This window comes from Lutjanus erythropterus, chromosome 18 (genome assembly GCF_056507025.1).
Source record: "Lutjanus erythropterus isolate fLutEry1 chromosome 18, fLutEry1.hap2, whole genome shotgun sequence".
Taxonomy (NCBI): domain Eukaryota; kingdom Metazoa; phylum Chordata; class Actinopteri; order Lutjaniformes; family Lutjanidae; genus Lutjanus; species Lutjanus erythropterus.
Window position 1 is genome coordinate 8,230,797 of NC_139334.1, and position 24,204 is coordinate 8,255,000.

The 24,204-nt window shown below is 34.6% G+C and overlaps 2 protein-coding genes across 8 annotated transcripts in view; one reads left to right on the forward strand and one right to left on the reverse strand.

Annotated features, from left to right (window-relative positions):
• The window catches only part of LOC146310562 (palmitoyltransferase ZDHHC14-like), a 69,754-nt gene extending 65,414 nt beyond the window's left edge, over positions 1–4,340 (forward strand). For 2 of the 5 annotated variants that reach the window (XM_084743215.1, XM_084743214.1), the window contains exon 10: positions 3,145–4,340. In XM_084743215.1, coding sequence (XP_084599341.1) covers positions 3,145–3,615 — 471 coding nt within the window. In that variant the 3' untranslated portion in view covers positions 3,616–4,340. The remainder of the gene's footprint in view (positions 1–3,144) is intronic. The other 3 variants (XM_084743216.1, XM_084743217.1, XM_084743218.1) reach the window with 3 other exon arrangements.
• A 2,601-nt stretch (positions 4,341–6,941) lies between these two features.
• The window catches only part of lgals8b (galectin 8b), a 35,649-nt gene continuing 18,386 nt past the window's right edge, over positions 6,942–24,204 (reverse strand). For 2 of the 3 annotated variants that reach the window (XM_084742528.1, XM_084742527.1), the window contains 6 exons: positions 10,594–10,804; positions 10,379–10,498; positions 10,233–10,259; positions 9,484–9,572; positions 9,166–9,331; positions 6,942–8,131 (listed from right to left, as the gene is read on the reverse strand). In XM_084742528.1, coding sequence (XP_084598654.1) covers positions 7,982–8,131; positions 9,166–9,331; positions 9,484–9,572; positions 10,233–10,259; positions 10,379–10,498; positions 10,594–10,804 — 763 coding nt within the window. In that variant the 3' untranslated portion in view covers positions 6,942–7,981. Of the gene's footprint in view, positions 8,132–9,165; positions 9,332–9,483; positions 9,573–10,232; positions 10,260–10,318; positions 10,499–10,593; positions 10,805–24,204 lie in introns of all 3 variants that reach the window. The other variant, XM_084742529.1, reaches the window with a different exon arrangement.

The following is a 24,204-nucleotide window of genomic DNA, read 5'->3' on the forward strand; positions in this document are numbered from 1 at the left end:
ATACTCTTTGTCTGGTCTAATCCAAGTCTCCTAAAGCCCCGACATGCAGCAGATGTGAGTGGAGTGGAGCTGTGAGAATTTCTGCTCCTCTTTCTTACAGTAATACAGCACAGTGACATATGTTCATGGAGGACAGGAGTGTCTGTCTGACAGATACACAGACAGATATTTTAGTCTGCAGTGTGTAAACCACAGAACTGTACAATAACATCATGATTTATCATCCGAAAAGTTTTATATCACTCAGCACTTCACACACACACACTTCACTCCCTCCTCTCCGCCGTCTCTCTCTCCTCCTTTGTAATTCTGATTAATTGGAGTAGAGTAATTAAGTGGTTAAAAGTACACAAACTGGACTTGGACTAAAAAAAATCATGCACCACAGAACTGTACAGTACAACATTATGATTCATGATCATAATCTGTTTAAATCAAGTCTGCACATCTGTCCTTATTCACACCGTCTCTGCCTCTCCCTCCCTCACTCTCTCTTTCTTTCTGTTGCTCTCTCTCTACCTTTAGAGAAAGTTGTCTTAAATTCCAAAATTAATCTTTACTGATTGAGGCAATGTCTCCACATTTTTTTTCTTATACCCCATTATTGTCATCTGTTAGTTTTACAGGGATTGTACACCTGTATGACTTCTCTGTTACTTTTTAAAAGTACTTTGTGAGCTCCGTTATCAAGCTTGCAATAGTTGACTTTTGACAGAAAATAATGTGGGTGTCTGCGCAATGAGCACCTGGGCATGCATCAGACTCGTGGTGTGAGCGACACCTGAGCAAAACTGGAGCAGGGCGGAGCGGGAAATAAGGCGATGCTCCATCCTTTAAAAAAAGTCACTCCACGCTCCATCCACGCTCTCAAGTCAACATGGCGTACGGTGGCTTTAGGAGACTTGGATTACACCAGACAAGCAGTATGGAGGAATTTTATGGGGTTTTTTTTTTGTTTTTTTGTTTTTTTTTTCTGTTGCTGTTTTACGTTTCAATACTAGGCACCATTCACTTCCATTCCTTGGGAGATTCTGCAACGCTGTTTTCCCATCAAACTCCAGCAGTGTTTTGTGGACTAAAAAACTAAGCCCAACCTTCAGTCGGCATAAGGGTGAGTAGATAATGGCTGACTTTTGGGTGAACTGTCCCTTTAATGTTTAATAGATTTTCAGCATTTTTGACTATTGGCTAGGGGAAAAATGCAAAATGTGCACCTTTAATGTTAATAACTCCCATAAAGAGCACTGACCTGCCTCCTAATAATGACACTTGTAAACAGCATATGGTTACTTCAGTCTGCTGCATGAATGAAAGTGTTAGTCACTAAAAATGGCCACCTTTGTTTATTTGTTCCACTTAGAGCTGCATACAACCAATATTCACACCTTATTTACTCAGTTAATTAAAGATGAAATAATGAACAGAAAGGTGTTAGCTTCCTGTTCTTCATGATCGCAGTATTAAGCAGGAACGGCTATCAAAATAGAGGCGGCGGCTCCACTCAGCCGCAGATGTAATTAGTTTATAGTGCAGTCAGATTACCATAACAGCAAAATAAAGAGTGTTAAGGACAAAAAGTGACATGTCTGAAATGCATTGCCTGAATATTCATTAAGAGTTTTATATGTCAGTTTCATCCACATTGATCAGGGCAGGTGGAAAGGAGGAGCCATATTTCTTTAGGTTTTTCTATGTGACGATGTCACACATAGTTGTAGACTGGAAAATATACATTGTATAATTGTTCACCTGGCTGGCCACAGGATCTGGGCTCTAAATAGAGAGGCGAAGTCCCTCCCCTTCTAGTGTGCCCCATTGGTCCTTACTTTAGAAAAAATACATGAACTGTAGTCTATAGTGAGAGACAAATAATTTTGCAATCCTGTTTGAATTTTGTTACAAATTACACATATGATGCTTGTCAATTTAAAGGATAATTTTACAAGTCAAAAAAGTCCGTTTGTTGTAGATTTGTCATAGTTAAGTTTTGTCTGAAGCTGCTCAGTCTTGCCCAAAGTGTTTTAATTAGGGACCTCTGGTCCTTTAATGAACTAGGAAGCAAAAGAACAAGCATGACCTATTGCTTGTGTGGCTACATCCCAGCACAGAACAAGCAGGCATTGTAGCTTCAGCATTCAATGTTTTTGGAGGGAGAAAGTCATGACATATCTAACATGACTTCTGTGTATGTAGTCTTTCTAATTACATACATTTACAGTCTTTTATTTCTACAATTTTACAACAAACTGCAACTTTCTTGACTTAAAATACTTAAAATGTAAAATTAGCTTTTAAATTAATAACACGATTTTAACAAGATCAAAAAACTACCCTTGTGTACCCTTTATATTTTTTCTGAAGTTCCCAGTGTTCCACTGGAAGGGGAGGGACTTTGCCTCTTTATAGCTAAAAATTCAAAGTTTTTTATTTATTGCCAGTCAAATTAGAGTCATTGTTTTCACCTAAAAAGGGGTGGAGACATGACGCAGAAGTAAAGTACATGTATTGGCTGCTCTCATCCATAGAAGAAGGTATCAAACTACTTTTCTTATTTCATTGTTGGGCTTTTTACCTCCTGTCACTTCTGCACAACTTATGATCTTTCATCTGTAACTGGTCTCATATTCTGATCTCACATGGTTGCTCTGTGGTGATGAGGGCTAATAGGGTTACAGCTAATCTCCCTGTAGCTAATGTATGGTATTGATGACTTGCCGTGTCCTAACCCAGTTCCTCTGCCCCAGTTTTAGACGTGTGATTTCCACTCTAAAGCAAAGCAATAGAGATCAATAGGCCATGAAGATGTGACTTAATCACCCTGTGTTCTCAGCTCTGTTTTCACTGGGGTGAATGAACGAGCTGGTGCGGGTTCTTTGTGTGGCTCTGCATTCTAACTAAGGGTACTAACATCTTTCTTTTCCTCTCTCTCTTATCCAATCACCTTTCCCCTTCTCTGTTGTCTTTCCACATATTGTTTTTTCTCTATTCCGTGTGTCGTCTCTTCTTTCTTCCTCCATCTAATTTTCAACTCTCCCTCGCTCTTATTTGTTTTCTATTTCCGTCCTTCACCTCTGGCACCTTATCTATCTCTTCGACTTTCACCTCCACCTCCCCTCTCTCCTGTTTTCTGCTGCTTCCTCTCAGTGTGACCAAGACCAGTGCATTCAGAGCACCAAATTCGTTTTGCAGGCCGCCGCCACACCCCTCCTCCAGCAGCAGAACAGTGAGCCAGTCATCCTGACCGCCTCCCCAGAAAACGGAGGCACCCTACCTGGTCGCACCTCCCTCACCCTTGGCGGCCCGTGCACCTCGCTCCCCCTTGGCCAGCCCACCCCGCCGACATCCACCCCGAGCCTCAGCTGCCACGAGGCCACCGACATGCTGCCAATCCACGGACACGGCCACACGCACAACCACAGCCACCCCCTCCAGGAGCCGGTGGCCCACCACCACTTTCTCACCCCAGAGGAAGTGCCCTCACCGCCTGGCATGCTCCCCTGTGGCAGTCCTCTGGGTCACAGCCACACCGTGCAGGCCGGCTTTTACAACCCGGCCAGCCAAGACTCGCTACATGAGGACTCTGTCAGAGGCTTGGTGAAGCTCAGCTCTGTCTGACGGTGGGATATACACGCTCCTCCCTCCTGAAAACATGCACCTAACCCATGCCACTTTTGTACCAGCTCGCTCTCACCCCGAGTTTTCCTTTCTCCTCCTCAGCAGGACTTGAGAACTAAAAAAGCCCGTGGTCTAAATCCAGCTGCTAGAAACTGAACGGAATTGAACTAAAGTGAAACCAGTTGTCCTCAGCCAACGTCTTGCCAAACCTCTCCGCTGGAACTGGGAGAGTTGGTTTCTGGTGTGGCGGTCTGTATGACAACTCCAAAATACTCTTCTCTTCTTCTTTTCTTTTCTTTTCTTTCCTTTTTTTTTTTTAACTTTAAGGGAAGCATAATCCGTTAGGTCCTGGAAACTGGACAGGGGAGTATCTTTTTCAAAAGTATGTCTGTGAGCCATGTCAAGCAAAAAAAGAGTACAAGTTTTGACAGTACGTGACATTTTTTGGTCAAAAATTATGAATTTCTGTCAATGGATTGCAGGTCTGACAGGTTTTTTTGTAAAACGAACTTTAGCCTCTTTGCCTGTTGCTGATTGGACAGCGTCTTTTGCCTTCTTTTCTTGGACATTCTCAGCAGTGCAATGGTTGATGTCATCATATTGCATATCATCCTGCTTTTTCTATGTTCAAAAAAGAGACTGTTGTACTGTACCATGGTTATTACAGATCTTACAAATTATTATATTTCCTGTGGATATTAATAAAACACCAACTTTTTATCAGATATGATTGCATTAATTTTGAGGTTTAGAAGGCATAATGTGAGAGTCATGTGGTGATAACATTTCCTTTAGTTTATCTGACTGATGCCTGTGGTCATTTGGCATAAATGAGACAGATTACAGGCCTATCTGATTAATGTTGCTACATTTATGGCTGTTCAGACAAGCTTAAATGAATTGTTCAAATTATTTGAAGTGGGGTTTATGAGGTTCTTATCAATACTTAGTATATTACCTATAGTAGGTGGCAGTCAGCAAAGATTTGAGAATCAGAGAGAAGCATCAGCATCAAAGTTAAGCAATGACATGTTGTGGACATGGTCAACAACAAGACATATTTTAGCCACTTAAAAAAGGTCCACCAAAAAAAAAAATCAATATCAAATTAAATGTACACTATACTCTTTTTACCACTTTACTTTGCTGTCACACTGCCTTTTTCTGATGGAAAAACCTACATTATATAAGTCAAATATCACTTTCTACAAACCAACCAAACTCCACAGGAAAAATTAGTCATTTTACTTCACAGAATGTATGAGTTGCTTGTATTCTGCTGGCAAGATCTGTTAGTTTCTTTGTGTTATTGTGTGACTTCTGGGTAGTTCAGATTCACCAAATTCACACGATAAAACAAAAACAAACTTTTTTTACTTTGAATTAACTTTATTTCGGCAATTTCCATGTTCTGAGGAAAAATTAATGATTTCACCTATGGAGTTTGGTTGGTTTGGAGAGAGTCCTATTGGTCTAAAATAATAAAGCGGTGAAAATATTATAAATATAGTGTACACTTAAGGGGATGGTTTTTAGTCCCCAAAAGACTGCTGGAGTTTCAAAGGAAAACAAATGCGCTGACTATCGACAAGTACGTCATATAACCCCTCATCAAATAATTCAAATTATCCCTTTAAGACATTCTTTAGGCCACTGAGTTTCTTTTCATCTTGACAGAAGTGTCGAGCCTCAAGCACTAACCTTTGAGGAGGAGTAGATAAACTAAACCGAGAACCATTTCCAGTATTATATTGAAAGTGATTTGTGGGTTCTTTAAAGAGAAGTGTCTGTAGCCAAAAGAAGAGATATAAAGTTTGCTGGCTGGCAGTGGTTGGTAAAGGTGTCTGGGTAGTTGAAGGAAACATTTATTCTCTTCTACCACCTTGTGGTTGAGCAGGAGTACTGCAGGAGGAAGACTAGATTTTTTTTCTGAACATTAATTTACCTAACAAAACCTAATTCTATATTAAAAAGATCAAGTTGATGGACCCTTTACATGTAATGTTAAAGAGTTGTTCTAGTGCAGAATTTACAAGATTACCTCAGCAGCTTTAGCGGGTTTTGTTTTGTGTTTTTTTTCAGCCTATTTCAGGTTCATTCTGTCCGCTCTCATCAACTGTGTGTCCACTCAGCAGGCCACTGCTGTTTCAGTCAAAAAACTATTAAAAACATGGGCAGCACCATCTATCTCTTATAGCCATAGTTAGCTGGAGCAGAGAGTGAAACATTTGAAACATTTAGCTAAAGATGTGTTATTCTGTTCCCTGGAGTTGCTTGAGAACAAAATATGTCTGAGTAGAGTGAATATTAGACTTTCATCTCTTTCATCATTCCAGCATCCATCAGTTGGACTCCAAATGAATGCTAATTTTGAATGGCACCTTCACTTTATCCACTTTAATGTTAAAATACCTTTGTGTTGAGTCTGCCGGCTGTTGTGCTGCCCCCGTGTGGCCAAACATGAATTACTGCAGTTTTAAATCAAACCGTCTAGGCACATTAAACAGTGGATACAAAATGATAATAGTAACACATTTATTTGTTATTAAATCATTTATGATACATAGGGAGGATTTTTCATACATATTTTACAACAATTGCAACAGACAATGAGAAAAAAAACGTTTGAAAATAAATATCCCAGATATTTTATTAGTTTCATTTTTCTTAATAGCAGGACGGATCACTGCAGCACTGAGTGGGAGAGCAGTGAGACAAAAGATGGTCACAGATGCAGGATTCTACTATATTCTATAGCTTGCATAAAGATTGCAAAATGTAATTTGTTATGTTACTGAAGTAAATATACTTTAAACTGACCCTGTACTGCACTGTGCTTGAGTTCTGGTGCACCATTGCATGTTAAATTGACTGAAACGTCAAGTGCGTGAGATGCTATCATGTGTTAAAGAATCCTGAGGATTAAGACCTTTACAGCAAACTGATTTAAAGGTCCAGTGTGTGAGATTTATTGGCAACGTTTGAATATAATAATGGTTAGTATGTTTTCATTAGTGTATAATCACCTCAAAATAAGTTTTTTTCATTTAATTAGAATAAGCTGTTTATATCTACAGAGGACGTACGTCCTCTTTCATAGAGGCCACCATGTTGCAGCGCCATGTTTCTACAGTAGCCCTGAACTGACAAATCAAACACCGGCCCTGCACTGCAAATCACATGCCTTTTCTTTTTCTGTTAGTATGCACTGTAGCTGCCTTTAAGTATGCAAGTATGTACTGTTGCATGCAGTATGCACACAATTGGGACATACTACTTCCTCATAATATAGCATCTTCAATTCATACCCTCTTACTCTATACCCATCACAAAGGATTATGGGTGAAAATAGCCAGAAAAGCTTGCTAGCTTGCATACTGCAAAATCTGATCAGATGCAGTAGGACATCCTGGTATTGTTGGCATACTACATCTGACATACTGTGTATGTTGGGCAATTCCAAGGTAGTGTGATTACTGTAACGCACAGTGGACTAGATACGGCATTTGGTGTTTTCACAGTTTCACAGCTACCATAGATTCTCCTTCACATTTGGAAGAGGAGGGTGAGGAAAAGTGTTTGCAGTCTGCAAGCTTGCTGTTGGATACCACTAAATCCTACACACTGGTCCTTAAAAAAAGAAAGAAAGAGAGAAGTGTTAGCATGCCCTAAATAGGCATGTCCTATTAATTAAATTATTATGTAAAGAAAAATTCAGATGAAATGATTTACCATATTTGCATTTCCAAAGAAAAAGAGAATTACCACTACTAATTATTTAGTAATGATGAAAAATGTTTCTTTTTAAATTAGCTGTACAGTAAATTAGCCTTTATTGGGCCTTGCTCCAAAAGAATGGAGCTCTTCACTTTCATTCATTGTTTGTTTTTGTTGACTGTCTTGGCATTTTAACAAAGCCAGCACTTTAGTGCTTATTAACATTTACACATATTTCCTGTTTGAATTATACAGTGCACTAAGAGCGTATCACAGCAGAGATGCACTAGAGACAGTGTAAGAAATGAACCAAGGCAAACCTAACTTGTAGCTGTAAACAGTCATGGTGGCTCGCGGCCTGATGCTCCAGCACAGCAAACTCTCATGCATCAGTCGTCTAGCAAGGACTGGAAACATGGACCATTAATACTCCATGGAAGGGTCTGTCCATGGTCCCTGGTCACCAGAAATGCCAGACTAGCTTAAATTCAGTGACCTATGGTTGCTTCAAGACTAACCTCACCTGAAGTGAGCACAGGGTTTTCAGCATCCATTGTGTGGGTCATTGTGGCTAAGCTAATTTAGCATCAACAACCAGAAGACAACAGCACATGTAACGCTGGCTTCTGTGTAAGTCGAGAGTCCCGAGTCACCACAGTTTGACGTCACTGAGCTCCAGGTCGCCCATGATCTCCAACTGGTCGATGCTGCTCAGGTCCTGCACACGATGTCTGAACTCAAACAAGTGCGAGCCGTTCACTGCCAGCTTGAACTGATGTGGCTGACACAGGATGAGAATCTGATGAAAAAAAAACAACACAGAGGAGCTGTCAGTCATTACAGAGCACACAGACATGCTGAGAAATAACTAGTGATTCAGTATACTAGAGCAGAGTGTCAGTACTCAGTATGGTTATGGTTATGGCGATTTAAATTCCAACTCAAAAATCTATCGTAATGAGCTTAATCAAAAGTGGGATTGGGGATTTTCGCCATATGTTTTCTTTCTCTCCACTTTTTGTGTTTGTGTTAGATAAAATATCCTTTATTATCCACAAAGGGAAATTCATTTTTCTCATGTCAAAAGCAATAAATAAATAGAATAAGCACCACAATACAAAACAGGTGTTAAACAGTTTGTTCCCAATTGACCAGTTAAATAAGTATCTAAATAAATATTTAAAACTAAAAATTGAATCTACACTTGGACATAAAATTAATGATCTATTGATATTTACAAATTGACACTTGATAAGGCATAAAAAAAGAAAAGAAAGAAGATGAAACATCAAATCAAATCGTGGATTTGTAGAGTCGTGAAACCCCTCATATTGAATACCTTTAACATATAAACCAAAATAAGCAGGTGCTACGTAGTATCAGAACTTCTCCAGTCAAATGATACCTGCATTCAATTATTTCTGTGCCCAGATCTAGAAGAAAAAAAGACTATTTGTATGGTTTTGCTCACAGCCAACCATTAAAAGTATTCTTTGATTTAATGGATTGTGACTAGCCCACAACCCATACAGTCTGTGATGTGGTGAAGTCTAGCAGGGTATATTTGATGGAGTTGGCAGGCCAGTGTGCTGAGATGCCACCAAAACATTCAAAAGCGTGGCTACGCTACACGAGTGTGGGGTCTATATGTATATGCATATAAAATGAACTACTCTATTGGTAATCACTTTGTTTTTATTAGTACTGGTATCATTTTTTTTTAAACGATACCCAGCACCAGATGTTACACAGCTAAAGAAGAAAAAACCCATTACAGTTGCAACTAACAGCATAAGCCCTTCAAAATAAAGGTAAGTTGTAGGTTTTTCCTACCTCAAAGTACTCCCCTGAAGAGAAGGGAAAGAAGGGCAACTCCCGCTCCTCCTGACCCCAGGATTCACTCAAGTACGAGTTCCTGATGAACACGCCAGACTTCATACGAGGGTTCAGATGGAGAGCGATGTTCTCTGTCCTGCTGTTCCGGAGGTTCACTGTAAAACTGGAACGAGCGTGGATTAAAGGTAAATGTCACTGCCGTTGGCGAAGGGGACATGTCATTTACATTAGTAGCTCAAACTCAGTGAGACCATGCACATGCACATCAGATTTTTTTTTTATTTGTTAAGTAAATATTAACAGTTGTCACTTTACCTGTGAGGATACATGCTGACCTGTCCTTTGATTGTGATGTGCTGTCCAGGGCTCAGTCCTTTCAGTATACTGCCTTTGTAAGGGAGGCTCTGAAACGAGAACTTAACTGTTGATATCTTTTGTATGATTATTTTCTTTATCAATTAATCTGCAGTCAATTTTATTGATTTTGCCAACATCATTAAAAGCAATAATTGAACTCTTGAACTGTTCTTATTTATAAAAGAGACTGTAAATACGGGGATTCCAAAAAGGGGAAAAAAGCTAGATATGAAATATGGTTATGGTCTGGAAAATGCATAAGAACCCTGGTATTAATAGCCTGGTATTCCATAAGTCAATTGCTAAGATCTGGGAACGCAACATCATCATGATAAATAAGTCGTACAGGGCAAGAAACAGGAGTCGTGAGATTATTGCCAACATTTTGGGTGTCTTAACTTTTTTTTTTATCTCCAAATACAGTGGTTTCAATCATCTAAAGTGTTGTGACTGTCTACAGGCTCACATTTTCTTGCCTCACTGGACTTTGTTATATTGATGCTGCTGTTCCCAAATGCCAGAAATGACTCTAATAAACCATAATTTCTCTTTAAACGTCTGAGCACTTCATGCTGACGTAAACAGTCTACAGTGCACAAATAAAGGAGTCATTTAGGAAATGTGATCCAGTTTTAGTGGCATCACAAGATGCAGGGCATATTCAGGCAAAGAGGCTTTGTGTAAATGACGCAAAAGGAAAAACTCACCAAGTCACCTGATTCTGAATATATTGCCTAAGGGGGGAAAAAGACAAATTTAGAAATGATTAATCAGATACGTCTATAAAACAAACGCATGTCTGAGAAGCTTGTGAGAACAAAATACAGTCAAAAAGAGATGGAAATGTACTTACTGAGTTTGGGATGTAGCCAATAGCATGCACCCTGACTTTCCCACAAATAGAAAATGTGTCAACCCTGTTTAATGGGATTTTGTGCTTGTATTCCAGCAGGTGAGCACCATTTACTGCCACCTGTGGGTGAAGAAAAGTGTTTTTGTATTCTATTGTTTTCAGGTACTACACAGGCTTATTGGTGCTTTCATCCGTAACCGCGTGAGTTCACTGACCTTGAAGACGTCTTCGTGCACCAGGATGATGGTCTCGAAGGGGGCTCCACGTTTGTAGGGCAGCTGATGGAGCGTTTCCTCTTTGCCCCAGCTCTCCTGCAGCAGGGAGTTGCACACCACACAGGGCGAGCCTTTGAAGCGAGGGCTGAAGTGGAGGGCGACGTCAGAGCGCGGCTTGGTACTGCAGCCGCTTGACAAGTCGATCTGAAACCTACAGAGAAGGTGCACAACGAGGCTGGATTACAAAGTGGGCCTTTGCCTCATGCCACAGGGTTAGGGAGTTTGCACTTCTTACAGGGATGGTTCAGATGTTTTTAACCCTCTATGGTACACATTATGATGCCAGTGAGGGAAAAAATGTTTGGAGTCTTTTTATGTCTCAAAATAGACTAAATAAACATAATCTGAAGAAATTTTATTTTTATTTTTATTTTTGGAAGTTTTTGGGGTTTGTTGCCTGTAGGCAACATTGTACCATAATGGTGCATAAGTGAAAAAGTTTGAACATTGTTTATTTCATAAACATTTACAAAAATATTCAATAACATCAAGAAGTCACAATTCATTTTACATTTTAAATTAAAAAGAATTATGAAAAGAATTTAAATATATATGTATGTATGTATGTATGTATGTATGTATGTATGGTCATATATATGTATGTATGTATGTATGGTCATATGTATGTATGTATGTATGTATGTATGTATGTATGTATGGTCATATGTATGTATGTATGGTCATATGTATGTATGCATGGTCATATGTATGTATGTATGTATGTATGTATGTATGGTCATATGTATGTATGTATGTATGTATATATGCTCATATGTATGTATGTATGTATGTATGTATGTATGGTCACATGTATGTATATATGCATGGTCATATGTATGTATGTATGAATGTATGCATGTATGCTCATATGTATGTATGGATGTATGTATGCATGGTCATATGTATGACCATATGTATGTGTGTATGTATGTATGGTTATATGAATGTATTCATGGTCATATGTATGTATGGTCATATGTATGTATGTATGTATGTATGGTCATAAGTATGTATGTATGTATGTATGTATGTATATATCTATGGTCATATGTATGTATGTATGCATGGTCATATGTATGTATGGTCATATGTATGTATGTATGTATGTATGGTCATATGTTTGGCCATATGTATGAATGTATGCTCATATGTATGTATGCTCATATGTATGTACGTATGGTTGTATGTATGGTCATATGTATGTATGTATGCTCATATGTATGTATGCATGGTCATATGTATGTATGTATTCTCATATGTATGTATGTATGTATGTATGTATGTATGTATGGTCATATGTATGTATGTATATATGCTCATATGTATGTATGGTCATATGTATGTATGTATGCATGGTCATATGTATGTATGTATGAATGTATGCATGTATGCTCATATTTATGTATGTATGTATGTATGCATGGTCATATGTATGACCATATGTATGTATGTATGTGTGTATGTATGTATGGTTATATGAATGTATTCATGGTCATATGTATGTATGGTCATATGTATGTATGTATGTATGGTCATAAGTATGTATGTATGTATGTATGAATGTATATATGTATGGTCATATGTATGTATGTATGCATGGTCATATGTATGTATGTATGTATGTATGTATGTATGTATGTATGGTCATATGTTTGGCCATATGTATGAATGTATGCTCATATGTATGTATGCTCATATGTATGTACGTATGTATGTATGTATGGTCATATGTATGTATGTATGCTCATATGTATGTATGCATGGTCATATGTATGTATGTATTCTCATATGTATGTATGTATGTATGTATATATGCTCATATGTATGTATGGTCATATGTATGTATGTATGTATGTATGGTCAAATGTATGTATGTATGCATGGTCATATGTATGTATGTATGTATGTATGCTCATATGTATGTATGTATGTATGTATGTATGTATGCATGGTCATATGTATGACCATATGTATGTATGTATGTATGTGTGTATGTATGTATGGTCATATGAATGTATGCATGGTCATATGTATGTATGTATGTATGTATGTATGTATGTATGTATGGTCATATGTATGTATATATGCATGGTCATATGTATGTATGTATGCATGTATGCTCATATGTATGTATGGTCATATATATGTATGTATGTATGTATGTATGTATGTATGGTCATATGTATGTATGTATGTATGTATGTATGTATGTATGTATGGTCATATGTATGTATGTATGGTCATATGTATGTATGCATGGTCATATGTATGTATGTATGCTCATATGTATGTATGTATGTATGTATGGTCATATGTGTGTATGTATGTATATATGCTCATATGTATGTATGCTCATATGTATGTATGTATGTATGTATGTATGGTCACATGTATGTATATATGCATGGTCATATGTATGTATGTATGAATGTATGCATGTATGCTCATATGTATGTATGTATGTATGTATGCATGGTCATATGTATGACCATATGTATGTATGTATGTGTGTATGTATGTATGGTTATATGAATGTATGCATGGTCATATGTATGTATGGTCATATGTATGTATGTATGTATGGTCATAAGTATGTATGTATGTATGTATGTATGTATATATGTATGGTCATATGTATGTATGTATGCATGGTCATATGTATGTATGGTCATATGTATGTATGTATGTATGTATGTATGTATGTATGGTCATATGTTTGGCCATATGTATGAATGTATGCTCATATGTATGTATGCTCATATGTATGTACGTATGTATGTATGTATGGTCATATGCCGCTTGACAAGTCGATCTGAAACCTACAGAGAAGGTGCACACCGAGGCTGGATTACAAAGTGGGCCTTTGCCTCATGCCACAGGGTTAGGGAGTTTGCACTTCTTACAGGGATGGTTCAGATGTTTTTAACCCTCTATGGTACACATTATGATGCCAGTGAGGGAAAAAATGTTTGGAGTCTTTTTATGTCTCAAAATAGACTAAATAAATATAATCTGAAGAAATTTTATTTTTATTTTTATTTTTGGAAGTTTTTGGGGTTCGTTGCCTGTAGGCAACATTGTACCATAATGGTGCATAAGTGAAAAAGAACGTTCCTTTTCCAATTTGAACATTGTTTATTTCATAAACATATGCAAAAATATTCAATAACATCAAGAAGTCACAATTCATTTTAAATTTTAAATTAAAAAGAATTATGAAAAGAATTTAAATATATATGCATGTATGTATGTATGTATGTATGTATGTATGGTCATATATATGTATGTATGTATGTATGTATGTATGTATGGTCATATGTATGTATGTATGTATGTATGTATGTATGGTCATATGTATGTATGTATGGTCATATGTATGTATGCATGGTCATATGTATGTATGTATGTATGTATGTATGTATGTATGGTCATATGTATGTATGTATGTATGTATATATGCTCATATGTATGTATGCTCATATGTATGTATGTATGTATGTATGTATGGTCACATGTATGTATATATGCATGGTCATATGTATGTATGTATGAATGTATGCATGTATGCTCATATGTATGTATGTATGTATGCATGGTCATATGTATGACCATATGTATGTGTGTATGTATGTATGGTTATATGAATGTATTCATGGTCATATGTATGTATGGTCATATGTATGTATGTATGTATGTATGTATGGTCATAAGTATGTATGTATGTATGTATGTATGTATATATCTATGGTCATATGTATGTATGTATGCATGGTCATATGTATGTATGGTCATATGTATGTATGTATGTATGTATGGTCATATGTTTGGCCATATGTATGAATGTATGCTCATATGTATGTATGCTCATATGTATGTACGTATGGTTGTATGTATGGTCATATGTATGTATGTATGCTCATATGTATGTATGCATGGTCATATGTATGTATGTATTCTCATATGTATGTATGTATGTATGTATGTATGTATGTATGTATGTATGTATGTATGTATGTATGGTCATATGTATGTATGTATATATGCTCATATGTATGTATGGTCATATGTATGTATGTATGTATGTATGGTCAAATGTATGTATGTATGCATGGTCATATGTATGTATGTATGTATGTATGCTCATATGTATGTATGTATGTATGTATGTATGCATGGTCATATGTATGACCATATGTATGTATGTATGTATGTGTGTATGTATCTATGGTCATATGAATGTATGCATGGTCATATGTATGTATGGTCATATGTATGTATGTATGTATGTATGGTCATATGTATGTATATATGCATGGTCATATGTATGTATGTATGCATGTATGCTCATATGTATGTATGTATGTATGTATGTATGCATGGTCATATGTATGACCATATGTATGTATGTATGTATGTATGTGTGTATGTATGGTATTATGAATGTATGCATGGTCATATGTATGTATGGTCATATGTATGTATGTATGTATGTATGTATGTATGTATGTATGGTCATATATATGTTTGTATGTATGTATGTATGTATGGTCATATGTATGTATGTATGTATGGTCATATGTATGTATGTATGGTCATATGTATGTATGCATGGTCATATGTATGTATGTATGCTCATATGTATGTATGTATGTATGTATGCTCATATGTATGTATGTATGTATGGTCACATGTATGTATATATGCATGGTCATATGTATGTATGTATGAATGTATGCACGTATGCTCATATGTATGTATGTATGTATGTATGTATGCATGGTCATATGTATGACCATATGTATGTATGTATGTGTGTATGTATGTATGGTTATATGAATGTATGCATGGTCATATGTATGTATGGTCATATGTATGTATGTATGTATGGTCATAAGCATGTATGTATGTATGTATGTATATATGTATGGTCATATGTATGTATGTATGCATGGTCATATGTATGTATGTATGTATGTATGTATGTATGGTCATATGTTTGGCCATATGTATGAATGTATGCTCATATGTATGTATGCTCATATGTATGTACGTATGTATGTATGTATGGTCATATGTATGTATGTATGCTCATATGTATGTATGCATGGTCATATGTATGTATGTATTCTCATATGTATGTATGTATGTATGTATGTATGTATGTATGTATGTATGTATGTATGGTCATATGTATGTATGTATATATGCTCATATGTATGTATGGTCATAAGTATGTATGTATGTATGTATGGTCACATGTATGTATGTATGCATGGTCATATGTATGTATGTATGTATGTATGCTCATATGTATGTATGTATGTATGCATGGTCATATGTATGACCATATGTATGTATGTATGTATGTGTGTATGTACGGTATTATGAATGTATGCATGGTCATATGTATGTATGTATGTATGTATGGTCATATGTATGTATGTATGTATGTATGTATGTATGTATGTATGTATGTATGTATGTATGGTCATATGTATGTATGTATGGTCATATGTATGTATGCATGGTCATATGTATGTATGTATGCTCATATGTATGTATGTATGTATGTATGGTCATATGTATGTATATATGCTCATATGTATGTATGCTCATATGTATGTATGTATGTATGTATGTATGTATGTATGTATGGTCACATGTATGTATATATGCATGGTCATATGTATGTATGTATGAATGTATGCATGTATGCTCATATGTATGTATGTATGTATGCATGGTCATATGTATGACCATATGTATGTATGTATGTGTGTATGTATGTATGGTTATATGAATGTATGCATGGTCATATGTATGTATGGTCATAAGTATGTATGTATGTATGTATGAATGTATATATGTATGGTCATATGTATGTATGTATGCATGGTCATATGTATGTATGGTCATATGTATGTATGTATGTATGTATGTATGTATGTATGTATGTATGTATGGTCATATGTTTGGCCATATGTATGAATGTATGCTCATATGTATGTATGCTCATATGTATGTACGTATGTATGTATGTATGCTCATATGTATGTAAGCATGGTCATATGTATGTATGTATTCTCATATGTATATATGTATGTATGTATGTATGGTCATATGTATGTATGTATATATGCTCATATGTATGTATGGTCATATGTATGTATGTATGTATGTATGGTCAAATATATGTATGTATGCATGGTCATATGTATGTATGTACGTATGTATGCTCATATGTATGTATGTATGTATGTATGTATGCATGGTCATATGTATGACCATATGTATGTATGTATGTATGTGTGTATGTATGTATGGTCATATGAATGTATGCATGGTCATATGTATGTATGGTCATATGTATGTATGTATGTATGTATGTATGTATGTATGTATGTATGTATGTATGGTCATATGTATGTATATATGCATGGTCATATGTATGTATGTATGCATGTATGCTCATATGTATGTATGGTCATATATATGTATGTATGTATGTATGTATGTATGGTCATATGTATGTATGTATGTATGTATGTATGTATGTATGTATGTATGGTCATATGTATGTATGTATGGTCATATGTATGTATGCATGGTCATATGTATGTATGTATGCTCATATGTATGTATGTATGTATGTATGGTCATATGTATGTATGTATGTATATATGCTCATATGTATGTATGCTCATATGTATGTATGTATGTATGTATGTATGGTCACATGTATGTATATATGCATGGTCATATGTATGTATGTATGAATGTATGCATGTATGCTCATATGTATGTATGTATGTATGCATGGTCATATGTATGACCATATGTATGTATGTATGTGTGTATGTATGTATTGTTATATGAATGTATGCATGGTCATATGTATGTATGGTCATATGTATGTATGTATGTATGGTCATAAGTATGTATGTATGTATGTATGTATGTATGTATGTATGTATATATGTATGGTCATATGTATGTATGTATGCATGGTCATATGTATGTATGGCCATATGTATGTATGTATGTATGTATGTATGTATGTATGTATGGTCATATGTTTGGCCATATGTATGAATGTATGCTCATATGTATGTATGCTCATATGTATGTACGTATGTATGTATGTATGGTCATATGTATGTATGTATGTATGTATGTATGGTCATATGTATGTATGTATATATGCTCATATGTATGTATGGTCATATGTATGTATTTATGCATGGTCATATGTATGTATGTATGTATGTATGCTCATATGTATGTATGTATGTATGTATGTATGTATGCATGGTCATATGTATGACCACATGTATGTATGTATGTATGTGTGTATGTATGTATGGTCATATGAATGTATGCATGGTCATATGTATGTATGGTCATATGTATGTATGTATGTATGTATGGTCATATGTATGCATGTATGGTCATATGTATGTATGCATGGTCATATGTATGTATGGTCATATGTATGTATGTATGTATGTATGGTCATATGTATGTATGTATATATGTATGTATGCATGCTCATATGTATGTATGTATGTATGTATGTATGTATGTATGCTCATATGTATGTATGTATGCATGCATGGTCACATGTACGTATGTATGTATGTATGCATGTATGGTCGTATGTATGTATGTATGTATGTATGTATGTATGTATGTATGGTCATATCACTCTATGGTACACATTATGATGCCAGTGAGGGAAATGTGTTTTTATGTCTCAAAATAGACTAAATAAACATAATCTGAAGAAATTTTATTTTTGTTTTTATTTTTATTTTTGGAAGATTTTGGGGTTTGTTGCCTGTAGGCAACATTGTACCATAATGGTGCATAAGTGAATAAGAATGTTCCTTTTCCAATTTGAACATTGTTTATTTCGTAAACATATACAAAAATATTCAATAACATCAAGAAGTCACAATTCATTTTAAATTTTAAATTAAAAAGAATTATAAAAAGAATTTATATATACAGTATATGTATGTATGTATGTATGTATGGTCATATATATGTATGTATGTATGTATGTATGTATGTATGTATGGTCATAGGTATGTATGTATGTGTGTATGGTCATATGTATGTATGTATGCTCATATGTATGTATGCATGGTCATATGTATGTATGTATACTCATATGTATGTATGCATGGTCATATGTATGTATGTATTCTCATATGTATGTATGTATGTATGTATGTATGTATGTATGTATGGTCATATGTATGTATGTATATATGCTCATATGTATGTATTCTCATATGTATGTATGTATGGTCACATGTATGTATGTATGCATGGTCATATGTATGTATGTATGTATGCATGTATGCTCATATGTATGTATGTATGTATGTATGTATGTATGCATGGTCATATGTATGACCATATGTATGTATGTATGTGTATATGTATGTATGTTCATATGAATGTATGCATGGTCATATGTATGTATGGCTATATGTATGCATGTATGGTCATAAGTATGTATGTATGTATGTATGTATGTATGTGTGTATGTATGTAAAATAGACTAAATAAACATAATCTGAAGAAATTTTATTTTTATTTTTATTTTTGGAAGTTTTTGGGGTTCGTTGCCTGTAGGCAACATTGTACCATAATGGTGCATAAGTGAAAAAGAACGTTCCTTTTCCAGTTTGAACATTGTTTATTTCATAAACATATGCAAAAATATTCAAAAACATCAAGAAGTCACAATTCATTTTGAATTTTAAATTAAAAAGAATTATAAAAAGAATTTATATATACGTATGTATGTATGTATGTATGTATGGTCATATATATGTATGTATGTATGTATGTATGTATATATGTATGGTCATATGTATGTATGGTCATATGTATGTATGCATGGTCATATGTATGTATGTATGGTCATATGTATGTATGCATGGTCATATGTATGTATGTATTCTCATATGTATGTATGTATGTATGTATGTATGTATGTATGTATGGTCATATGCATGTATGTATATATGCTCATATGTATGTATGTATGTATGTTTGGTCACATGTATGTATGTATGCATGGTCATATGTATGTTTGTATGTATGTATGTATCTATGCATGTATGCTCATATGTATGTATGTACTATGTATGTATGCATGGTCATATATATGACCATATGTATGTATGTATGTATGTATGTATGTATGTATGTATGTATGTGTATATGTATATATGGTCATATGAATGTATGCATGGTCATATGTATGTATGGTCATATGTATGCATGTATGATCATAAGCATGTATGTATGTATGTCATATGTATGTATGTATGCATGGTCATATGTATATATGGTCATGTATGTATGTATGTATGTATGTATGGTCATATGTTTGGCCATATGTATGAATGTATGCTCATATGTACGTATGCTCATTTCAATCAGGAGAGACTAAGAGTAAAAGAGAAATGGTTTATTGGCACATGCATGATATATGAAACATGAACAGTCTTTGGCGGTTAGACCCCAATGAGGTGAAACAATATGTATATATAAATGGGGGTGATGAAGCTGTAGTGAAGAGAACCCCCCCCCGGGGTCTAGACACTGGTGGTGGTGGTGATGATGAGGTGCAAAGCAGAGACTGGTGAGGTGAAGTGGCTCTGGACTCCTGCTGCCTGGACCTGAAGACTGGAGGAGAGGGCGTCAGGGAGGATCGAGGTGAACATCTTCTGCTACCTGGGTCCAGTGACTGGAGGAGAGAGGGGTGGAGGAGGGTCGCGCAATTGACTGAATGACAACTGATGGAGCAAAGACAGAGGCGATTTAAAGATTTGGCAGCAGCAAATTGACTGGCTATCGCGACCGTGGCAAAATCTGAATGGATGGTAAAGACGAAGGTGAATGCCCACAAACAGCTGATTAGAGGGAATAGGAGGAGAGAGGCGGAGTAAAGGAAAGTTGTGAATGAAGGCAGCGTAATAGAAGGTCTTCCTGATTGAACTTACGCTGAGCTACATATGTATGTACGTATGTATGTATGTATGCTCATATGTATGTATGCTCATATGTATGTATGTATGTATTTATGCTCATATGTATGTATGTATGTATGCTCATATGTATGTATGTATGTATGTATATATATATATGTATGCATGTATGGTCATGTATGTATGTATGTATGCTCATATGTATGTATGTATGTATGTATGTATGTATGTGTATGTACGGTCATATGTATGTATGTATGTATGTATGTATGTATGTATATATGTATGTATGTATGGTCATATCCCTCTATGGTACACCTTATGATGCCAGTGAGGGAAATGTGTTTTTGTCTCAAGATAGACTAAATAAACATAATCTGAAGAACTTTTATTTTTATTTTTATTTTTATTTTTGGAAGTTTTTTGGGGTTTGTTGCCTGTAGTTCCTTTTCCAATTTGAACATTGTTTATTTCATAAACATATGCAAAAATATTCAATAACATCAAGAAGTCACAATTCATTTTAAATTTTAAATTAAAAAGAATTATGAAAAGAATTTATATATGTATGTATGTATGTATGTATGTATGCTCATATGTATGTATGTATGGTCATATGTATGTATGTATGTATGTATGTATGTATGTATGTATGTATGCTCATATGTATGTATTTATGTATGTATGTATGTATGTATATGTGTATGTATGTATGTATGTATGTATGTATGTATGCTCGTATGTATGTATGTGTGTATGTATGCTCATATGTATGTATGTATGCATGGTCACATGTATGTATGTATGTATGCATGTATGGTCATATGTATGTATGTATGTATGGTCATATCCCTCTATGGTACACATTATGATGCTAGTCAGGGAAATGTGTTTTTATGTCTCAAAATAGACTAAATAAACATAATCTGAAGAAATTTTATTTTTATTTTTATTTTTGGAAGTTTTTGGGGTTCGTTGCCTGTAGGCGACATTGTACCATAATGGTGCATAAGTGAAAAAGAACGTTCCTTTTCCAATTTGAACATTGTTTATTTCATAAACATATGCAAAAATATTCAATAACATCAAGAAGTCACAATTCATTTTAAATTAAAAAGAATTATAAAAATAATTTATATATATATGTATATATGTATGAATGTATGTATGGTCATATATGTGTATGTATGTATGTATTCTCATATGTATGTATGTATGTATGTATGTATGTATGTATGTATGTATGCTCATATGTATGTATGTATGCTCATATGTATGTATTCATGCTCATATGTATGTATGCATGGTCATATGTATGTATGCATGGTCATATGTATGTATGTATGCATGGTCATATATATGTATGTATGTATGTATGTATGTATGCATGTATGCTCATATGTATGTATGTATGTATGTACGCATTGGTCATATGAATGTATGTATGGTCATATGTATGCATGTATGGTCATAAGTATGTATGTATGTATGTATGTATGTATGTATGTATGTATGGTCATATGTATGTATGTATGCATGTATGGTCATATGTATGTATGTTTGTATGCATGGTCATATGTATGTATGTATATATGCTCATAAGTATGTATGCTCATATGTTTGTATGTATGTGTGTATGTATGGTCACATGTATGTATGTATGCATGGTCATATGTATGTATGTATGCATGTATGCTCATATGTATGTATGTATGTATGTATGTATGTATGCATGGTCATATGTATGACCATATGTATGTATGTATGTGTGTATGTATGTATGGTCATATGAATGTATGCATGGTCATATGTATGTATGTATGTATGTATGTTCATATGTATGCATGTATGGTCATAAGTATGTATGTATGTATGTATGTATGTATGTATGTATGTATGTATGGTCATATGTATGTATGCATGGTCATATGTATGTATGTATGTATGTATGTATGTATGTATGTATGGTCATATGTATGTATGTTTGTATGCATGGTCATATGTTTGGCCATATGTATGTATGCTCATATGTATGTATGTATTTATGCTAATATATATGTATGTATGTACGCTCATATGTATGTATGTATGTATGCTCATATGTATGTATGTATGTATGGTCATAAGTATGTATGTATGTATGTACGTATGTATGTATGTATGTATATGTATGTATGCATGTATGGTCATATGTACGTATGTATGTATGTATGCTCATATGTATGTATGTGCATGTATGTATGTACGGTCATATGTATGTATGTATGTATGTATGTACGTATGGTCGGTCATATCCCTCTATGGTACACATTATGATGCTAGTGAGGGAAATGTGTTTTTATGTCTCAAAATAGACTAAATAAACATAATCTGAAGAAATTTTATTTTTATTTTTATTTTTATTTTTATTTTTGGAAGTTTTTGGGGTTCGTTGCCTGTGGGCAACATTGTACCATAATGGTGCATAAGTGAAAAAGAACTTATTTCTTTATATGTCATAAACATATGCAAAAATATTCAATAACATCAAGAAATCACAATTCATTTTAAATTTTAAATTAAAAAGAATTATAAAAAGAATTTATATATGTATGTATGTATGTATGTATGTATGTATGTATGTATGTATGGTCATATATATGTATGTATGTATGTATGTATGTATGTATGCTCATATGTATGTATGCATGGTCATATGTATGTATGCATGCTCATATGTATGTATGCATGGTCTTATGTATGTATGTATTCTCATATGTATGTATATATGTATGTATGTATATATGTATGTATGTAGGGTCATATGTATGTATGTATATATGCTCATATGTATGTATGCTCATATGTATATATGTATGTATGTATGTATGTATGTATGCATGGTCACTTGTATGTATGCATGGTCATATGTATGTATGTATGTATGCATGTATGCTCATATGTATGTATGTATGTATGTATGTATGTATGTATGTATGTATGTATGCATGGTCATATATATGACCATATGTATGTATGTACGTATGGTCATATGAATGTATGCATGGTCATATGTATGTATGTATGTATGTATGTATGTATGTATGAATGTATGGTCATATGTATGTATGTATGTATGTATGGTCATATGTATGCATGTATGGTCATAAGTATGTATGTATGTATGTATGGTCATATGTATGTATGTATGTATGTATGCATGGTCATATGTATATATGGTCATATGTATGTATGTATGCATGTATGGTCATATGTATGTATGTATGTATGTATGCATGGTCATATGTATATATGGTCATATGTATGTATGTATGTATGTATGTATGTATGTATGTATGTATGTATGGTCACATGTATGTATGTATGCATGGTCATATGTATATATGGTCATATGTATGTATGTATGTATGTATGTATGTATGTATGTATGTATGGTCACATGTATGTATGTATGCATGGTCATATGTATGTATGTATGTATGTATGTATGTATGTATGTATGTATGTATGTATGTATGCATGGTCATATGTATGACCATATGTA